Below are 19,768 nucleotides of genomic sequence, written 5' to 3'. Positions count from 1 at the left end.
CTCCATCTGCTCTCTAGGCGTCTCTTGTGGCGTTGGTGGTTCGTTGCCACCGGAGAGGCCGCAAAGGCACAACCCGGTCTAAGGCCCCAGCAGCCGCACTATTCCATGCAGCCACTAAGTCCTCCATCCGGGAGCAGGTAAGATCCACAGGAAGTGGCCCAAGCTCCGTCTGGAACCTATCCGGTTCCATCAGATGCCTGGGGCGGAACCATCTAGGACAATCTGGTTCCGCCTCCCCACGGCGGGGGGGAGCGCCAGGGAAATCGAGCCGGAGAAGTGAGTGATCTGACCATGACAGGGGCGTGATGGCTAGATCCCCTACTCCTAGATCACTCATCCACTGGTCGGAGACAAAAACAATATCCAGTGTGTGGCCTCCCTCGTGCGTGGGGCCCTGAATTACTTGAGTCAGATCCATGGCTGCCATGGAAGCCATGAACTCCCGAACTGCCTCGGATGCTTCTCCCATCGACGGCAGGTTGAAATCCCCCATAACTAAAAGTTTGGGGGTCTCAACCGCCATCTCAGTGATCTGCTCGAGGAGTTCGGGCAGGGCCGCTGATGTATAGCGAGGAGCCAAGTATACAATCAGCAGGCCCAACTGCCTCCCTGGGCCCCATCTCACGCCCAGAGACTCACACCCGGATATCTGTGGCACAGTGAATTCTCTCGGTTCCAGGTTCTCCCATATAATTACCGCTACCCCACCACCCCTGCCCTGGGCCCGTGGCTGGTGGAATACACGGTAGCCCGGCGGGCACATTTCCACGAGGGGCAGACCTCCCTCGTGGCCCAACCAGGTCTCCGTTATTCCTGCGAGGTCCGGCTCCCCCTCTGAAATTAGATCGTTAATGAGGGGGGCCTTGTTGACCACGGACCTCGCATTACACAGCATCAGCCTAAGGCCCTGGCTCTGTAGAACCTGACCACCTAGAATGCGGGATTTGGTACAAACGACCGGGCGTGTCCAACGACCACAGTCTCCCAACCGACTACATGTTCTTCTATTGTCCTCGCATCTGCTCCTCCCTACGACCGTAGGTATCACAAAGCCCTCTATAGGAATGTTATTTTCCCTCCCCTCCCCCGCTCCACTCACTTCCCTCCTGACCACACCTGTTCGCCTGGCTCTAACCACACTCCTGGCCTGTGTAACCCCCCCCACCCTGGAGCCCCCTAAAATATTTAAAAAACATTTGATTAAAAACCCCCTAATTCCCCGCTTCCTCCACCTCTCTGGGTTAATAAACCCGTCATCAAGGTGGGCCCTGGAAAGGGCAGGGGGCCATAACTGCGAGAGGGGGGACTCTCGCAGCCATAGCAAGTCTGACCTCAGGTAAATTGCGATCTTTTAGCTGTAACAGGGCTTAGTACATAGTAGGGTATTGTAGTGCTGGTAAAGTTAATAGATCAAGGCTCCCAAATGAAAGAGGGGAAAAAGATGAACGTCCACAGTAGGAGCCAGGAAGCAGTTCATAAAGTTCGTAAAGGCAATAAGGCGGAGATTCCAGTTCAGCGGGGGGGACATCTTAACAGCGAAGGGCAGGGTAAGGAAGTCAGGGAAAGCTCAGGCATAGACCCTCACCCTCCGCCTCTTGTCCTGCTGGTCTTCTAATGGCCTCCAGCGGCCTCTAGCGACCCCCGGCGCCTCGGTCTCGCTCCTCTCTCCCACGGCTCTCGCACAGCCCTCGCCGGCCTCCCCTCCGATCTAAACAGCTCACTACGGCCGAGAGAAATGGCGCTCGATGTTTCTTGTGGCCAGCCATAGCTGGGTTGCAGGGTCGGGCGCCGTCGCCGCCTGGGTCTCCGCCATTCCCCTAGTCGTTTCTCCACCGAACCGTCGTTCCGCCGCTCAAGCAGCTGCTCAAACCACTTCTCCGCTGCTCGGGCCTTTGCTTCCAGCTCCATCTCCGGTACGTTCCTCCTCCCTCTCCTTTCCTCCTTCATCCTTTCTCCTGGCTGCCTGGTCACCCTGAGGGACCGGCTTGATCTTAAAAAGAGCCAGGGGGTTGCTAAATACATTCCCGACCCTCAAGATGGTAAAGAGGGTCGACAGCACCCCCTACCACCGTTAAGAAGCTCCCATGATCAAGGGAGCTCAGAGGTAGACCGCCATTCTCCTAGGAAGCTCCTCCTCCCCGCATGATAAGAAGAAAAGCATACAGATGTCCTTTTGAAGTATATGTTTAACCAGAGAAAAGTGGAAATAAAATGTTATTGTGAATCTATGCTTAATCTTGTTAAAACCTTCCAAGCTAGAGCAGCAGTGTGTCAGTGTTCCAAATATCATGCAGAATTAAATCAGAGTCCAAGGCAGAGCTATCCTTAAAGTTCCAATTTAATAAGACAGACATGTTGGCAATGAACTGGAAAATGAATATAAAGAAATTAAATTTGCTGATATTTATGGTGATTGGTTTGTCTCTGAAAATGGAAAGAGTGGAATACTAAAAGAGGAATTAAATGGAGGGGAAATCTACCCCAGATGGCAAGATACAGAAGAAGAAAAAACAAAAGAATTAATGGATTTAAAGAGAGAAATTTTATTAGTAATATCATTGATAACACTACTGACAATCAAAGATAAGCTGATTAAGGAAACAGAAGAAGGGCATCAAAATTACATTAAAGATTTTATAAGCAAGGAGTTGCTAAGAAGAGTCCATACAAAGTTGATTAAGGAGATGATTAGAGGACTGACACCACAAATGGCAGAAGATATGAGACAGTTTTGCTACTGGAAAAAAACAGGTTGATAGATGGAAGAGTATAATTTAAAATTAGTTAAAGTTAGTGAAATTTAGTGACAATAGATAGAGTTAAATAAATAATTTATAATGATAATAATGTATACAATGTGTAGTATTATGATAAGTAATAATTGGATATGAATATTGAATGGTACCCATGAAAGGAAGATTAGAAATCCTTTTGGATTATATATAAAGGTTAATAAAAAAACAACTAAGTTAGATACAGTTAAGTCTTAATTATTAGGGGGGAAATGTTGTGATACAGGACATAGTTAAATAAAGGAGGGATAATGATAACAACGTATATATAGGTATGGGTACAACATAAGGAAACTGGATGTAAATTGTAAACAGTGATTTAGAAAGGAGGATTAGAAAATTTTGTTATTAAATATTATGGATGTTTAGCTAAAATTGGACATAAGGATTCAGTGTTATTGGAGGATTTTAGAAATAGTAAATGAAATGCCAGTATGTGGTTATGTATTAAATATTAGTATATTTTATGATGAAGGACGTTTAAACAATTATAGTCAAATGAAAATGGAGGTATGGTGATGGTAACATGTATAAATATCTGAGTTAAAATACTTGAGTTAATATGAATTATGTTTGTTGACTGTGGAAGAGATGCACAAAAGCCTTTTTGTAACCAACTGATACACTTTCTACAGTAAAGAAGGATGTGTTGTGTTTGTTTTGAAAATTAAAAAAAAATATTTAAAAAAACCTTTAGGATATTCCAGATATCTGGCAATAATAGAAATATAATGAACAGTACTATAAGAAGAAACAAAATCATATGTGTAATGGCAGAGACCACAAATACTACTACTACTACTACTACTAATAATAATAATAATAATAATAATAATAATAATAATAATAATAATAATAATAATAATAATAACAACAACAATAACAATAGGGAATTGAAATGCCCAATGGCCAACTAATTAAATGCAATGAAAATGAAGCCTACAAATACTTAGGCATTTTGCAGTTGGATAACATCAAACATGGAGAAGTAAAAACTATTGTCAGAGAGTACACCAACAGAGTTAGGAAAATTTTGAAATCTAAATTAAATGGTGGAAATACAATCAAGGCCATAAATACCTGGGCAATACCAGTTATAAGATACACAGCTGGTATAGTTAACGGACACAAGCTGATTTGGACATTTTGGACCGAAAAACCAGGAAACTAATGACAATGCACTACAGTTTACATCCACGCAGTGACACTGATAGACTATACCTGCCCCGAAAATCAGGTGGCAGAGGATTATTACAAGTGAAGCAAATAGTTGAAGAAGAAAAACATGCACTGGCTGATTATTTAAAAGAAAGTCAAGAACATCTATTAATCGAAGTAAAGAACAAAAATCTACTGAAGGCCCAACAGACAAAACAAGAATACAGAAAAGATGTGATAAAATCAAGAATAGAGAGTTGGCAGAACAAAGCATTACATGGTCAATTTCTGGAAAAAATAAAAGATAAAGTGGACAGTGAAAAAACTTGGTTATGGTTAACAACAGGTACATTAAAGAAAGAAACAGAGTCACTAATCCTGGCTGCGCAAGAACAAGCTATCCGAACAAATGCCATTAAGGCCAAAATCGAAAAATCCTCTGATGATTCCAAATGCAGACTCTGCAAAGAAGTTGATGAAACTGTTGACCACATACTCAGCTGCTGTAAAAAAATCACGCAGACTGATTATAAATTGCGGCACAATTCAGTAGCACAAATGATCCACTGGAATTTGTGCAAAAATTATAATATTAAAACAACAACAAATTGGTGGGAACATAAGCCTGAAAAAGTCACCGAAAATCAGATGGTCAAGATCCTGTGGGATTTTCGTATACAAACAGACAAAATACTAGCTCATAACACACCAGACATCACACTGATTGAGAAAAATAAGGTTACAATCATAGACATCGCAATACCAGGTAATAGCAGGGTCGAGGAGAAGGAACATGAAAAAGTCGTGAAATACCAGGACTTAAAAATTGAAATTGAACAATTATGGCACAAACCAGCAGTGGTAATTCCAGTGGTAATCGGCACACTGGGTGTTATTCCAAAAGCACTGGAATTACATTTAAAACAGTTAAAACTTGACAAAATCACCATCAGTCAAATGCAAAAAGCTGCACTGCTTGGATCTGCACGTATATTCCGAAAATACGTTACGACGTCCTAGGCCCCTGGGTGGGGCCCGACTAGTAATCAATGCCAAATCCGGCGAAACAACTGGCCGCTGTGATACAATCTAATAATAATAATAATAATAATAATAATAATAATAATAATAATAATAATAATAATAATAATAATAATAATAATAATAATAATAATAATAATAATAATTTAATTTAATTTAATTTAATATAATTTAAAATAATTTAAAATAATTTATAATAATAATAATAATTATTATCGGACTTGAACATTCTGAATTTACAAAAAACCACCCTACTCGGAATAGCTTATATCCTCCAATGCTACCTTAACAGTTCCTAAGTCCTTTGTTAGAACTCGAGCTGTTGAGCTACCAACCAGCCTCAAAGGCTGTGACCAAAGATTAACTTAATAGTAGTAGTAGTAGTAGTAGTAGTAGTAGTAGTAGTAGTAATAATAATAATAATAATAATAATAATAATAATAATAATAATAATACACTTAGGAACAATGTAGGAAAAATACTAAGAATATATAACTGTTAACAATTATCCTTTAAAAATGATTAAAATTTTGCTCTGTACTTTGGAATTGTGTAATGAATGCAATATTTTAATGTTTTATCCAAACACCATATCTCTTTCACCACCCACAATATTCAAATTGATTGTCTTCATAGAAATTGTGTAATATTTGCTTCATCGTTTGTAGTTTCATATCAGGTTTATTTTCTGTTCAACACATATCTCCCCCCAAAAAAGCATTACTAATTTCATCCTCAGTTTAAATCTTCCACCTTACTGAAGTAGAAGAGAATGTCACAGGCAGAATCATTATATTTTCACAAGAAATGACAGTCTTTTTCACAGAGAAAATTGCAACAAAAATTGGTTAGACATTAAGTATAGGGGTTGATATAAACAACAGCCTGTTTTGACTAGCACAGTGATGAATTTCAATCCTAAGGTAGACCTATATTTAGATTCAGTTTAATTTTTTTTAAGAAATGAAGGCTGGTTTGTGATCCACTGTTATTACTATCCTCAGATATTAACTATTGGACGGATTACTAAAACAGGATACAGCAATAATGCATTATCAACATCCAATCTGTAATATTCTGCTCCTCAACTAAACACACATGTTAAATAATACACTTAAATCATAACTTTGATTCTAAACAATTACATTCTCCACAACCAGAATCATTTCATTAATACAGAAATGTGAGATAGAATTTGCTGTACTGAATATATGCAGAAACTCCAATACAATTTCACATGATTAACCAGCAGATTTGAAAAGCCCTAGATTATTTTCTTCTAGTATTGCAATAAACCTTCTCATAAAATTAAAATGGTGCAATCAAAATTCAGCACATCAATTCATCAGAATAGAGCTGGAAGGGACCCTCAATGTATTCAAGTCTAATCCCTTGCTCAGGCAGGAGATCCTATACCCTAATTGATACTGTACAACCTATTCAATATAAACATAAATAATGATCTTACATTTTCATAAAACATTAATTCATAAAAATTAAAACACAAAAAGTGAAAATTTGCGGAAAAAATATTGATACCTGATAGAAAGTTCCCAGTTCTTTTCCATTGGCTGTGAATGACAATATCCCAGTAGCTAATTCGACAAGGCATCCAATTTCTAGATCAACATTACCACGATTTGATCTTTGAGAATTAACAAATGATTCTCCTCCCCAAACAAGATAGCAATTACTACGTTTTACGCTGAAAGAAAGCAACCAGAAAACAATGGAATGTTAAGTATTGCCCAAAGATTTATTTAAATATATGTTTTATGTGGAATAGCCTACTGTATGCTATGGAAAGAGAAAAAGCACAAATAAGTTATAGAAATTTGAAAAACAAAACAAAATGAAATAAAATGAAATAAAATAAAAGTTTGAATTTGCTGGAACTGAAGCTGAAGATATTCAGGAGCTCTATAAACCATCTGGCAATTATCACCAATGTTCAGAAAGTAAGTTCAGCGAACATAAGGCATTAGACATCTATAACAATTAAGGATTAATTAAAATTCAGTTTATTTTGTATTACATGGATCAGCCAAAAGCTCAATTTAAATGCTTATTTTCAGATAACTAGAACAAAGCAATTTCTTAAAGATTTTTTTACACTGTTAATTTATGAAAATGCTATTCCGTAACTAAGTTATAACTGAAATTAAAGTCAGAGTGATTTTAAAGAGTTAGTTAAATTATCCAATTATGGATGGCTATAGTTTATACCCTATAGTTTAAATTGTTGTGCTTGATACAATAATTGCTAAGTATTGCTATTGATACAGAGCATACATTATGGTTCAAATATTGTTTCAATGATATTTGTTCTTGTGGTAGGAAGAAAGGAAGGGAGGGAGGGATTAATTTATTCATTAGGTAGTTTAGGTAAGGCCAAACCTTTCATGGACTCTTCCTCTTTCATCTCCTAAAGTAACTGTTACTGTGCAATTCTTATTTAAGTCAAAATGTTCACTGTAAAAGTGGTAGTCAGGAGTTACCCAACCAATCCAAACTGAAGCCGGGTCTTGACCAGCAAAAATCTTCACTGAGTAGTAATACTGGAATGACAAATATAAATATTAGTACAATACTTAGAGAAATGTTTCTTAAGAAAAAATGTACTCCATACCAAATAGAGATAACTCTACTAACACATCATTTTCAATTTTACTGAAATTCCTAATCATAAAACTCACTAACTATATAAATGATGACGTTTTCTAAATTACATACACACAAATATATATATATATATATATATATATATATATATATATATATATATATATATATATATATATATATATATATATATATATATATATATACATACACACACACACATATATACATATACACATACATATATGTGTGTGTATATGTGTGTGCATATATATACACATACACACACAGAGATACCCAGATACATACACGCACACGCACACGTACACACATATATATATAGGGATCAGAGTCCACCATATGCTTAAACATAACTGGATTACTTCCCAGAATTGGTTTCAATTAAGTCAAAGTATGTTCTAATTTTGGGCAAAATCTAAGCCAATGCTGTTCAAACTAAGATAACTAGTCCTTTAAAAAAAGCCTAAATACTTACTGTTGTGGCATGAATAGGTATTTCCTGGTTCTGTTTTCTGTAATAAGATTATCAATATAATAGAGAATTAAATGACTGTATAAAACACTAAAATAGAACCTGTATGCTGAATCGGGAAAAAAATGTATTCTAGGCAAAAGTAAAACATAAAAGTAATGCATGAATTCTGTCACTTCAAAAACAAATTCAGGCAGTCTCAGAATACGCTTCTATAACTATTTTAATTAAAAATCATATATATGCTAAGGAGAAGGATTACCTATATCTTAGGAGAAGAATATAACACCTGAAACAAGCTCTCCAGTGACAAACCATGCCTAGAATGCATTTGTTTCCTGACTCCTTTATATTTCTGATTACTGAAAATCACTAGCTGCAAAATCAAAAAGTCTTCTGTTTTGGAATAAAGAATTGAACATTGCCATGGAATGATACAAGCTAAGTGGAAATAACTAATAATTCCCTAAGTAAAAAGGGAGACAGAATTAAAAACATAGGTTTCAGTTAAAGGACTGAAAATATATCTAACCTTTTGTAGAAGCCCTCAAATTCCAAACCATGACTGTAGGTAAAAGATGAATGAAATTCAATTGGCATGCTCAAGCGACAATACATCATGCCTGCATTACTATTCTGTGTTCCAAACGTCTTATGAGTAACTTTTAAACGTGGTGGATTGTCAATGTTTCCATCAATTCTTGTAACCTAAATTATCAGAAATTTGTTTTTACAAGCATTTGTTTTTGTTTTTTTTAAAAAAAAGCACTACCAGCCCATGATAAGACTTACTAAATTATCTCCTATGTTATATTGTCAATATAAATTCTTAATGACATAAAGGAGAGATAGGTAACGTTAAGGTGAGCTCATCAACATCCTGCTAATAACTTTTTATGTCCCATAGACTCTCTGTTCCATTTAGTTTTAACTTGTTTATTATTTAAAAATATGCTTTCATATTCTCATAACGAAATTAAAAATTTATATTGTAGTGAATTAGGTACAAATTTCAGTATTATTTCCATTTTAAGCCCCTGTGAATGTTGGAAATTAAGCATGGTGGTGACTGTGGCCTCTGATCTACCGAAGGGAAAAAGGCAAAAATAAAAGAATACGTTTCTGGGATCAGAAGGGGACAAGTAACAGCTTCACTGATTTGCTTTCTTGTTACATTTTGTGACTGGTTACAAACCCCCATGATTATTAGTTTTGAATATTTGCATGAGATGTTCTCAACATTCAAAATGTACACCTCAGACCTAATGGAGTACTTAATTATGGATTATACTTAATGGTCTTATGGCTCTTCTTACTATTTAGCATTACCTCAATATGAGGATGCCCTTTTGGCACATTGACAAAGGTTGGTAAGCGTTTGCTAAACCACATTGCGACTTCTCTGTTCATGTTGACGGCAAAAGGCTCAAAACCTTCTTGAAGCCCACACATTGTATAGTATTTGAAAGTGCTGGCATCCCTTCCAAAATTCATTCGGCCAATCTGAGACAAACCCAGTGAGCATATAGGAACAAAACCTGAAACAACAAAAGATTATAAAAGGTTATAGTGGAGTGGATCACATTTAGATTTGTTTAAACTATTCATATTTTGTGGGTTTTTAAAAATGACTAAAGTATACCCACTAAAAGTATTTTGTCCAAATAGAACTTTACTATATTGAAATATTATAATCGAGTGTCTTATAAACAGGTCTTTCTTTCCTTCTTTCCTTCCTTCCTTCTCACCTTCCTTCCTTTTCCCCCTCCCTCCCCACTTGCTTCCTGCCTGCCAAACAATCAGCAGCCAAGTATCCCAGATTAAAACATAAAGAAGCGGTTGTTCCTGAACTACATATAAATTGTCTTATAAAAACATTTTTAAGTCTAATAACAAAACTCTGCCTGAAGGCTTCCATAACAACAACAACAACAACAACAATAATAATAATAACAATAATAATAATAATAATAATAATAATAATAATAATAATAATAATAATAATAATAATAATAATAATAAGCAGCTTTTATTTCTAGACTGCACCCTTTCCTAAGCAGGACTCGGGGCGGGTCCGTAAAGCAGAAAGCTAATGGGGACCTGATTGTTTTAGATCTATAGCAATTAATATGAACAAGCAATAAGATGATGTTAAAATCACTAAGAAGAATATTAGATAGGCATAAATTGGATGTCCGTAAATCAGAAAGCTAATGGGGACCTGATTGTTTTAGATCTATAGCAATTAATATGAAATAACAAGAATCTAAACATGCCCAGTGGGGATTTTAGGCAAACATTAATAGAAGAGAACATTCAAGAATCATGGTATTTGGGTTTTGTTATTCTTTCATTTGGGGGGGGGGGGGAAATAATTAAAATATAATGACTATAATGGTCTATAAGAAGTAGCAGTTAAACAGTTAAATGGCATGATTAATACAGCTGGGCAATGCTATAGATTCAAAAATGAATGGTGCATTGGATTGTGCAAAGGCATGAATCTGCCAAAACTCATTAAATTAATTGTACCACCTCCCAGAATTATATGACTACTCTGAAAACTCTAATGATGAACATATCTTCAGTTAAGAAAGGAAAGGCCGATGTAAAACCTACTCTTGTGTGAAAATATTTATGCACTTTTTCTATGAATGCCCACATGGGGAATTCTAAGTAAATATCACTACACTGAATGGTGTATGCGTGTGAGAATTGGTCAATAAGAAAGGCTGATTGAAGAAGAACTGATCCTTGAACTGTGGTGGTGGCATAAATTATTGCGTATACCATGGACAGACAGAACAACCAAATGAGAGTTGCTGAATTGTACAAAACCAAACACATCATTAGAAGCCAAAATCACAAGACTACACCTCATTTACTTTGGCCCTGTCATCCATGCATTGGAGAAGTCAATGATGGTTAGTGGAACAAGAAGAGGCAAACAAAAAACATGCTGGCTTGATAACATCAAAACTGACACAAAGATGAACATCTAACAACTAAAAGAAGTGTATATGAAAAGAAAGCTAGGAAAAGGTACTTGTCTATAAAGTTGCCAAGAGTAAGACACAATTGTATGGTTTAAAACAACAAATCACTACATGCAATTTCACCATTGTGTTGGTGAGATGTGGGCTTGAAAGATATCTTCTAGATTTGGGGTACCTAGTTTATGCATGCCAGATAATGAAAGTCAAAAATGGTCATATGGTGGCTTCTAATGATGTATAGCAGCGATGGCGAAGCTTTTTTGGCTCGCGTGCCATAAGTGGGGGGAGCACAGGTGGGTCGTGTGCAGGTGTGCTGCACCCATAATGCAATGCATGACCCCCCAGTGCGGATGTGCACACTACAGGCACAACCCCCCATTTTTGCATGCTTTTTGCGCCCTCCCCAGGCTCCAGAGGCTTTATAGGAGCATGGGGTGGGCGAAAACAGCCTCCCCCGCCCCCCCGGGAAGCCCTCGGGAGGCTTCAGGGACCTTCAGGAGACTTCCCTGAAGCCTCCAAAGCAGTCACAACGACCCTCCGAGCAAACCGGAAGTCACTTCTGGTTTGGTCGGAGGGTCGATCTAAGTGCTCCGAAGCCTTCAGGGACCATCAAGAGGCTTCCCTGAAGCCTTCGGAGGGTTCAAAACAACCCTCCGAGCAAACCAGAAGTGTGTTCCCGAATTTCCGGTTTGCTCGTAGGGCCGGTTTTTTGCACTCCGGAGGCTTCAGGGAAGCTCATGAAGCCTCCAGAGGGCCTCCAGGGGGCGGGGGGATCTTTTTGCCCTCCCCAGGCTCCTGGAGCCTGGGGAGGGAGAAAAAATGGCTTTAAAAAAGGGTGAACTCAGCTGGCCAGCACACGCATGTGCGCTGGCCAGCTGACTGAGCAGCACCTCGCGTGCCCTGACAAATGACTCCGTGTGCCACCTGTGGCACGCGTGCCATTGGTTCACCATCACTGATGTATAGTAAACATGATAGTGTAATACAATGTTATAAAATCCTCTTAAGGGGGAGATCTTGAAACATCTAATATTAGTTCTAATATTATATCCAGACAAATAATGTCACCTATTGGTGTTTAGTTTCAAAGTTAAAATAAAAATAAAAATAAGGAAAGTGTACCTTTCACAGAATTTCTAAAAAGTCATATAAAATTCTCAATTGATCAAAGTTACATGGATAGAGTTGGGCAATATCTATGGGTACATCTGGGTAGTGAACAAGGCATATAATATGGAAAATTACAACTTGGAATGCAGTGAAGTGAATGAAAAGGCTAAATATAACAGCATTTATGACTTAATGTCTTATAGCTTTTCTATCCAATCTTGGAAGAAAAACAAATAAGAAAATGATAATCGTTTCTAGCGTGCTCTGAATGGATCATATGACTGCACCTTAAGAAGAGAGATAAACAAGCTATTACGAGAAACAAGCTATTATGAGATCTTTCTCTCTTCTAATAGGATTTTATGTCTGTGTATGTATCTGCATGTCTTTAATTATACACATATCACGCATACTGATTAATCCTCTTAGAATTAATACAAATATACATATCATTAATAGCAAATATATCTAGTCTGATTTTTTTTTACAATAAAATGACTCAAACAAATTTTACAATCTGATGGCAAAACCTACTGAAAAGCTCATCAGGACAGTCAATTAGATAACATAATTTAAATAGAATTTGTTACAATTCATTAACATACTTGACTAAATGTTTCTATTCAAACATGAATTCTACTGAGAACAGCAGGCTTTATATCCAAGGAACTTCGTCTGAGGTTGCAAGATTAAAGATACTGAAATGCATATTGAAGTCTATGCTACTTAGAAGCATGCCTTAGTGCAGAAGATATTAATTGTATTCAGTAGCTTCTCTTCTTGAATATAAAGGAGTCTCCAATGGATGAAGGGGCTTTTCTTCAGAATAAATGTTTTATTTCATTTTAATTAGTGCTGTATTTCCATGATTATGTATAACTGTCAGAATAAGTGTCTATGGAGATTTTCAGAATGTCAGAATAATCCAATAAAATAAAATTGCAGAATAAGCCAATAAAAGAAACACTTACCACAAAATTTAAAAAAATGCCAAATAGTAACCAACATATTAAAATGTCATGAGTTCAATGAAAGCAGAAAAGTCTACAACAGCTAACTAAAATGCTATCATTGTTGGAATCTTTATTATTCTTAATTACTGACTATAGATATACTTTATTATATTGGGCTGTATTATACTACCCCAGGGCTGTCAAACTCCCGGCCCAGGGGCCAGATGTGTCACATACTGTCCACGCCCATGCCCGGTTTAGCAAAGGGGGGGAAAGTCCTGATACGACATGTGACGCCACCGTGACAATGTCAGTTTGACACCCCTGTACTACACACTCCTTTACTAATAGGAGTTACTAGCTCCTATTAAAGGCTGTGATATATTCTAAAGGTCAGCAATCAGCTTACCATTATCTATTTCAAAGTCAGCAAAAGCAAGTTCTGAACCTTTATTGGTTATAAGTAATTCTCCATTGAGTGTAAATATAATAGACTTGTCCTCCAGATTGATCATGCAGCCTACTACATCTCCTACTTGCCAATTTCGTCCAAAGAATCCACTTCCTTGATGCCAACGTTGCCCCTGAAAAGTAAAATGGTTTAGATAATAAAGATATTCCACAAAAACGTACGCTATACTAAATAAGTTGTGTTTTCAGGTATCACATAAGTTTCATCATTGGTTTTTGTGCAACAAAATAGTACCATCAAACTTATTGTGGCCTTTTTGCTTCTATTTACTGAAAACAAAACCAGAAAGAAGAATAAATGATATACAGCATGAATGAATGAATGAATGAATGAATGAATGAATGAATGAATGAATGAAAGAAAGATAGATAGATAGATAGATAGATAGATAGATAGATAGATAGATAAAAATCAACAAAAATATATAGGATATATATTCACATATACGCATTCACATTATGTAGGAAGATTTCTGTGAATGGCAATCATATTGCACAGTCAGATTGGGAATAAATTGATAATGGCATCAATTTTGAAGATTACCAAGTATACTTATGATACTTATGATTTAAATGTGTTCATCACAGTATGATGAATAGATATATAAAAAATAAATAAGGCAGCAAATTGTCTTCCAAGATTTTATGGTAGTAGAATTAACTTCAACTGACTCTTTACAGGAAGAAGTACTGGATCTATTTTCTGATGCGCTGATATTACCCTTATAAGTCTTCACCCCTATTAATCAGCAGATTATTTACATATTTATCATAATCAACCATTTCCCCTTGAGATCAGCCTAGCTGTAATTAACCTAAACCTCCTTCACATCAATCTCTAATAAAACATTTTGATAAATAAGTCAGTATCTGCAATATAGTGATGAAAATTCCAATCCTAATTACTGTCCTGATGACTATTTGAATTATGTGGTTTTTTTAAATGCTTAATTATACTTTCACATATCAAATAGAATGCAAGCCTATTTGTATTTAACTACTTTTTCATAATAGCACCTCCCATCCCCCTTTCTCATCTATTGATTCTTTGGGTTTTTGAAGGTTCTTATCAGTGCTAGTTGGGAACATTACTTGGAACCATGACAAGCAATTTAATTGTTATAAATTGTATTTATTAATTTTATTAATTAATTTTATTGATTTTAGGTTAAATTATGGTTAAATACTTGATTTACATTAGCAATTGTCAGCCTACAAAGTAGACCAGGCTAAAAAAAAAACCAATGTTATACAGATCTAGATCTACTTTTATTATAACAGAATCTTTGCATGTAAGAATGTGCTTCCCCCATCCTTAACTTTACATTAATGTAAACTCTGAAGAGACCTGTCTGAGGAATTTTTTCAAAATAGTTTCTTGGAATGAGATCAACCTGTGCTTGCCTTATAGTTTCCTTGTTAGTGGTTCTCCCTCCTGCCCTTCAAGATGTCTCTATATCTACTACAGAAACTAACACATCATGCTTTCTTATTGGTTGATTCTGGCAGAATTTAAGTACAGAAACATTTCTACATAAAGAATACTGGCAAGACTTCATGACATTATCAACTCATACCCCAACAATGAGCTCAGAATAATGGAGATCGAAGAAGGAAAAGGAGAACAACTGTAAAGATTTTGACAATTACTCTTACAAAGGAAAGGCAATTCTAAATTCTTGCAACAGTGAATAGGGAAGGTGGCAGAGGTGGGTTCCTACTGGTTTGGCCCGGTTAGCTGAATCGGTAGTGATATGCCAGCCTGGGTCACAGAACAGGCAGTGACCCAGGATGGCCACGTCTCCAAACCATTTCCCCTGTCGCTGTCGCTTTTTGGGGGAGTTCTGCACATGCACAGAACAATTTTCATTGAATTGGACATGCGCGCGCAGCATGCGCATAAGAGAACTAGCAGTAATGCCGACTAGAAGTCACCTCTGGAAGGTGGGGCTAGGTAATTTATTTTGTACTGAATTATAGTATTTGCATGACTTGTCCTTCTATGAGAGGGCAAAACAAATTTTGCCTACTGGAAGTTAAAACTTTATATGCTTCATCCCATAATGGACTGGACTCATGACCTAAAACTCTATGAACTGACCTGTGCTGTATAAACCCAGCCAATTATAATTAAACGTACTAACTTTGGACCCTTCAAATACAAATGCTTGGTCATCAGCTCCCAGTTCTATGTCAGGTTGGCAGCCTGGCCTTGCCCATCCAACGCGCATGTCCCCTCCAGTTACAGCTTCAAATTCAAAATACCACTTTCCAGTCTTAACTGCATAAGATTTCTCCACTCTGAAGAAACGTATCTTATCAATGCTCACTTTTTCCACTGTTTGATCAGCTGTGAAAAATAGAATGGAAAGAGTTATAACTGGACTTATCAGGAAGGGCATTTAGGGCAGAGTGTCTCCCCCCTCAAAAAAGATGAGAGCTGCAACATTGTGATTAAACTCTCATCTTGACCTTTTTGAACCCCATTCCAAATGCTCTTACACACCAGGTTTTTGTACCCAGAAAAAAATTGTTGAAGCAGCCAGAGAATAATTACTTATTTATATTGTAAGTAATTATATTTGGTATGGTAATTATCTAAACATATATGACACAGAAGCAAGAATGTGTTTTAATATGCAAGTACATCTGCTCCTTTGAGAGAAGCAACATTTTTCAGAAAAGCAAAGCTTTTTCCCTTTAGCTATCCTTTCTTGAATTATGATTCATAGCCTCTCCGCTTTCTTTTTTCTTCTCATTGTCTTTCCTTCTCAAAGTAAAACAAAGAAAGAAGGAAAGAAAGAAAGCCATCTATATTGGGAAAGGCAGATATGATAACACACAGTGAATAAGTCAAGAGAGGGTGTGAAATTGCAAACTTTCATTAACCCCAGTAGGGAAAAATGCTGCATTCCTTCCACGTGAAAATTATTATCTCAATTTGGCTTGGGGAAAGAAGACTATAGCAGCCACCAAAGATTTTTTTTTCCTTTTTCTTATGACCCAAGTGTAACCCTCATTTACTGAGTGCTAACAGGAAGTTTAAAAGACATCAATTTGGGTAAATAAATTCTTCTCCTCATAGAACTCAAACATCAACATACTGAAAAATCCTACAGAGTATTCTTGAAGGTTAAAGCAACAGAAAAACATATTACAAATACACTTTGGTGCTTCCAAAAATGCTAATAACAAAATATTCATTAACATACCTATTTCCTGGTCTGGGGGCTCAATATTATATCCATATCCAGCAAAGGTCCGAACAGCTTCACGAAGACTATCCCTGTTTGATTTTTTAGTGCGTTCATCCAATAACATATAAGGAACCAGCCGAGGATTCCGTTTGTTTTTAAGATCCTAAAAAGAATAGGTGCAACAATATAGTGATTTACAGTCCTCTCTAAGCGGTTTACAGAGTCGGCATATTGCCCCTAACAATTTGGGTCCTCATTTTATCCACCTTGGAAGGATGGAAAGATGAGTCAACCTTGAGCCTGGTGAGATTTGAACTGCCAATTTGCAGGCAGCCGGCAGTCAGCAGAACTGCAGTATTGAACTTTAATCACTGCGCCACCACGGCTCAATATAGTGTTCATGTTATACAGAGCAATTTAGAACAGTACATTTTAATACTTAAATTTCTATTTTCTAGGAGTATTATTAAGGGAAAAGATATTCAGATTTTGAACAGGACTGTCTTTCACTTTTCTTGTCCAAATGATTGTCCAGACGTGCTCCAAGAAATGTCTTAATCCCCAGAACAGGTTGCACCCCTACATTGGAGTCCATTCTATGCACCAGTGTAGAGTTTTTCTCCTATATACTGTATCTGTTGTTTTTCTTTCTGGTAATCTACCCAGAGTTATTTAAGAACTGGGCTGCATTAAATAAATAAATATAATTTGTGTTCCAAAACACAGAGAGACTACATTTGGAAAAAAAAAATTATACAGGCCATCCTCCTATACACAATAGCACACACAACTGCAGGTTTTTCCGATAAGTACAGTAGTTGTCAAGAATTAAGTATTAATTAAGAAGTAAGCATATCACCCAATATTATTGCTTTAGATAGATATGGTCCTTCCTTTATAATCACCCACATTTTCTTTGAAATATTTCTTAAAGTATTTTTTACCTGCTGAATACCATAGGTCCAGCCTTGTTTTATTCGTTCTTTTGCCCAAACATTATGTGCATTCTCTGCAAGTTTATCAACTAATATTTCTTGAGAAGGTAACAATTTAACTTCAGAAAGATCAAGAGGGGATGGCTTGTACCCATTTGTCATCATGTAACTGTAAACAAGTAAAAAGATGGACCTACATTTTAATTAATCAAAGAGCTGTTCAGAATATTCTGTGTACATCTATAATTTAGTAAATGCTTAGTCTACTTTAATTATTAATAGGAATTTTAAATCCAAATCAATCTTTTCTATCTTCTTTCATACTAAATTCATATGAACCGTATAATTCCTAAGGGAAGGAGACACTTTTGGTGTATAGTTACCATAGATCAATAATGATGCCTCATATTCTTCCAAATATGGACAAACAACTCTTGAGAAAATGAGATTATGAATCCCTATCGCAAGTAAATAAAGAAGTCCAATGTATATGGTGGGGTTGGGATTACGATTACTAATTTTTAGATTTTGAACACCTTTTATGGTTAATTAAACCCTTTAGTTTGGCAATTTTAACTGCCATGCATCAGCTGCAGACTTGAACTATTAAACAGCATTAACAATATGTCCTACTGCCTATTCTTATCCACAACATGCAGCACCACAAAATGTTTGCTTGTACCCAGAAACATATAGTTAGTTACTCATTGCTTTATGTTTAATACTTTACATGAAAAACTTCACATAAAACAACTTGTGACAATCATTGTTATAAATGAACTTACTTTTTAGGAAGCTTGATTTTCTTAAGATCTTCTTCCGCACCTGGATTTACATGAACAACATGGCATCCAAGGGCCAAAAGAGTTCTATAAAAATAGAATCAATTTTAAAATGTAAGTATAGGCATGCATTCTAAACATGAATCAGGAAATTACATCCTACTTATTGGAATAAGGGCAAACATTTGTTGCAAGGGAGCCTTTAGATTAGAAATTTTAGTTTGCATGCAATATAGTTGGGGGTTCCGGATCCCGTTCCAATCAGTATGGTTGGAACGGGCCCGGTGGTGTCCAGATGAATGTGCGCTGCATCTTAGCACCTCTGTGAACCTCCGCAATGCTCCAGCTGCTCAGAGGAGCATTGCTGTATGCGCCATACACGCCATGCGCATGCGTGGAAGCGCCAAAGACTTAAAAGGTTAGGTTTGGTTAGGTTTATTGGACTTATATGCCACCCTTCTCCCAAAAAACATAAAAACACATATTACAAAAGTTAAAAGAAAGATTAAATAGAATATCCAAAAAAAACCAATAATTTACAATGAGATTTAGAAATTAAATTAAAATTAACTATTAAAATTAATAATTTATTTTATTCAGGTCAGGCCAGTAAGGAGCTCGGGCAGGTGGGTGGGCCCTCCGGAGCACCGTATTGGAACGGTATCTGGTGCTCCGGGCAGGCTCCGGTACACCCGTATCGGGGCATACCGCCTGCAACCCACCACTGATGCAATAGTGTTAACATGTTTGGGATGCCAAAAACCTTTCCATACTGTTAGCAAAGTATGCTGCACATAGTATAAATACAGCTAAGGCTAGTAATTTACCCTATGCCTTCTCTACCTTATTAAAAAGCATTATGACAAACTCTTGTCAATCAAGTTATAATGGATAGTAGAGGTCAATATTAATGGATATTGATGATGACTGCAGAATATGGAAGATTGTAATTTTGAATACAAGGAGTACATGTTTAAGATCATGAAATTATAATGTAAATAAAAGAAGAGATAGATATGCTGGCTCTCTGGAAAACTAGCAGGAAGAAGAATGCAATATATCTGAAGGAAAATGATGTGATTTTGGGAGTTGATGAATACTTGCATGAGAGTGAATAAGCAGGTTTAATTGTAAATGAAATGGAAATATTTATCAGATAATATATTATGTATAAAAAAACTTAAGATCAGAAAAGGGTAAAAAACTGAGAAAAATGAA

General features: G+C 36.6%; 1 protein-coding gene across 1 annotated transcript in view; it reads right to left on the bottom strand.

Moving 5' to 3' along the window:
* RYR3 (ryanodine receptor 3) overlaps positions 1 to 19,768 on the bottom strand; it is a 334,068-nt gene that overhangs the window by 185,109 nt on the left and 129,191 nt on the right. Inside the window, exons 23-32 of the mRNA XM_081937281.1 lie at positions 18,554 to 18,637; positions 17,778 to 17,937; positions 16,849 to 16,996; positions 15,781 to 15,986; positions 13,575 to 13,749; positions 9,436 to 9,644; positions 8,639 to 8,814; positions 8,110 to 8,146; positions 7,389 to 7,549; positions 6,531 to 6,696 (exon numbers count right to left, since the gene is read on the bottom strand). Of these exons, the coding sequence (XP_081793407.1) occupies positions 6,531 to 6,696; positions 7,389 to 7,549; positions 8,110 to 8,146; positions 8,639 to 8,814; positions 9,436 to 9,644; positions 13,575 to 13,749; positions 15,781 to 15,986; positions 16,849 to 16,996; positions 17,778 to 17,937; positions 18,554 to 18,637 (1,522 nt within the window). The remainder of the gene's footprint in view (positions 1 to 6,530; positions 6,697 to 7,388; positions 7,550 to 8,109; positions 8,147 to 8,638; positions 8,815 to 9,435; positions 9,645 to 13,574; positions 13,750 to 15,780; positions 15,987 to 16,848; positions 16,997 to 17,777; positions 17,938 to 18,553; positions 18,638 to 19,768) is intronic.

The sequence above is a fragment of the Natrix helvetica genome, assembly GCF_964273705.1.
Source record: "Natrix helvetica genome assembly, chromosome: 1".
Lineage (NCBI taxonomy): Eukaryota > Metazoa > Chordata > Lepidosauria > Squamata > Natricidae > Natrix > Natrix helvetica.
Note: the sequence above shows the minus strand (reverse complement) of the source record. Positions and strands in the feature narration are given on the sequence as shown.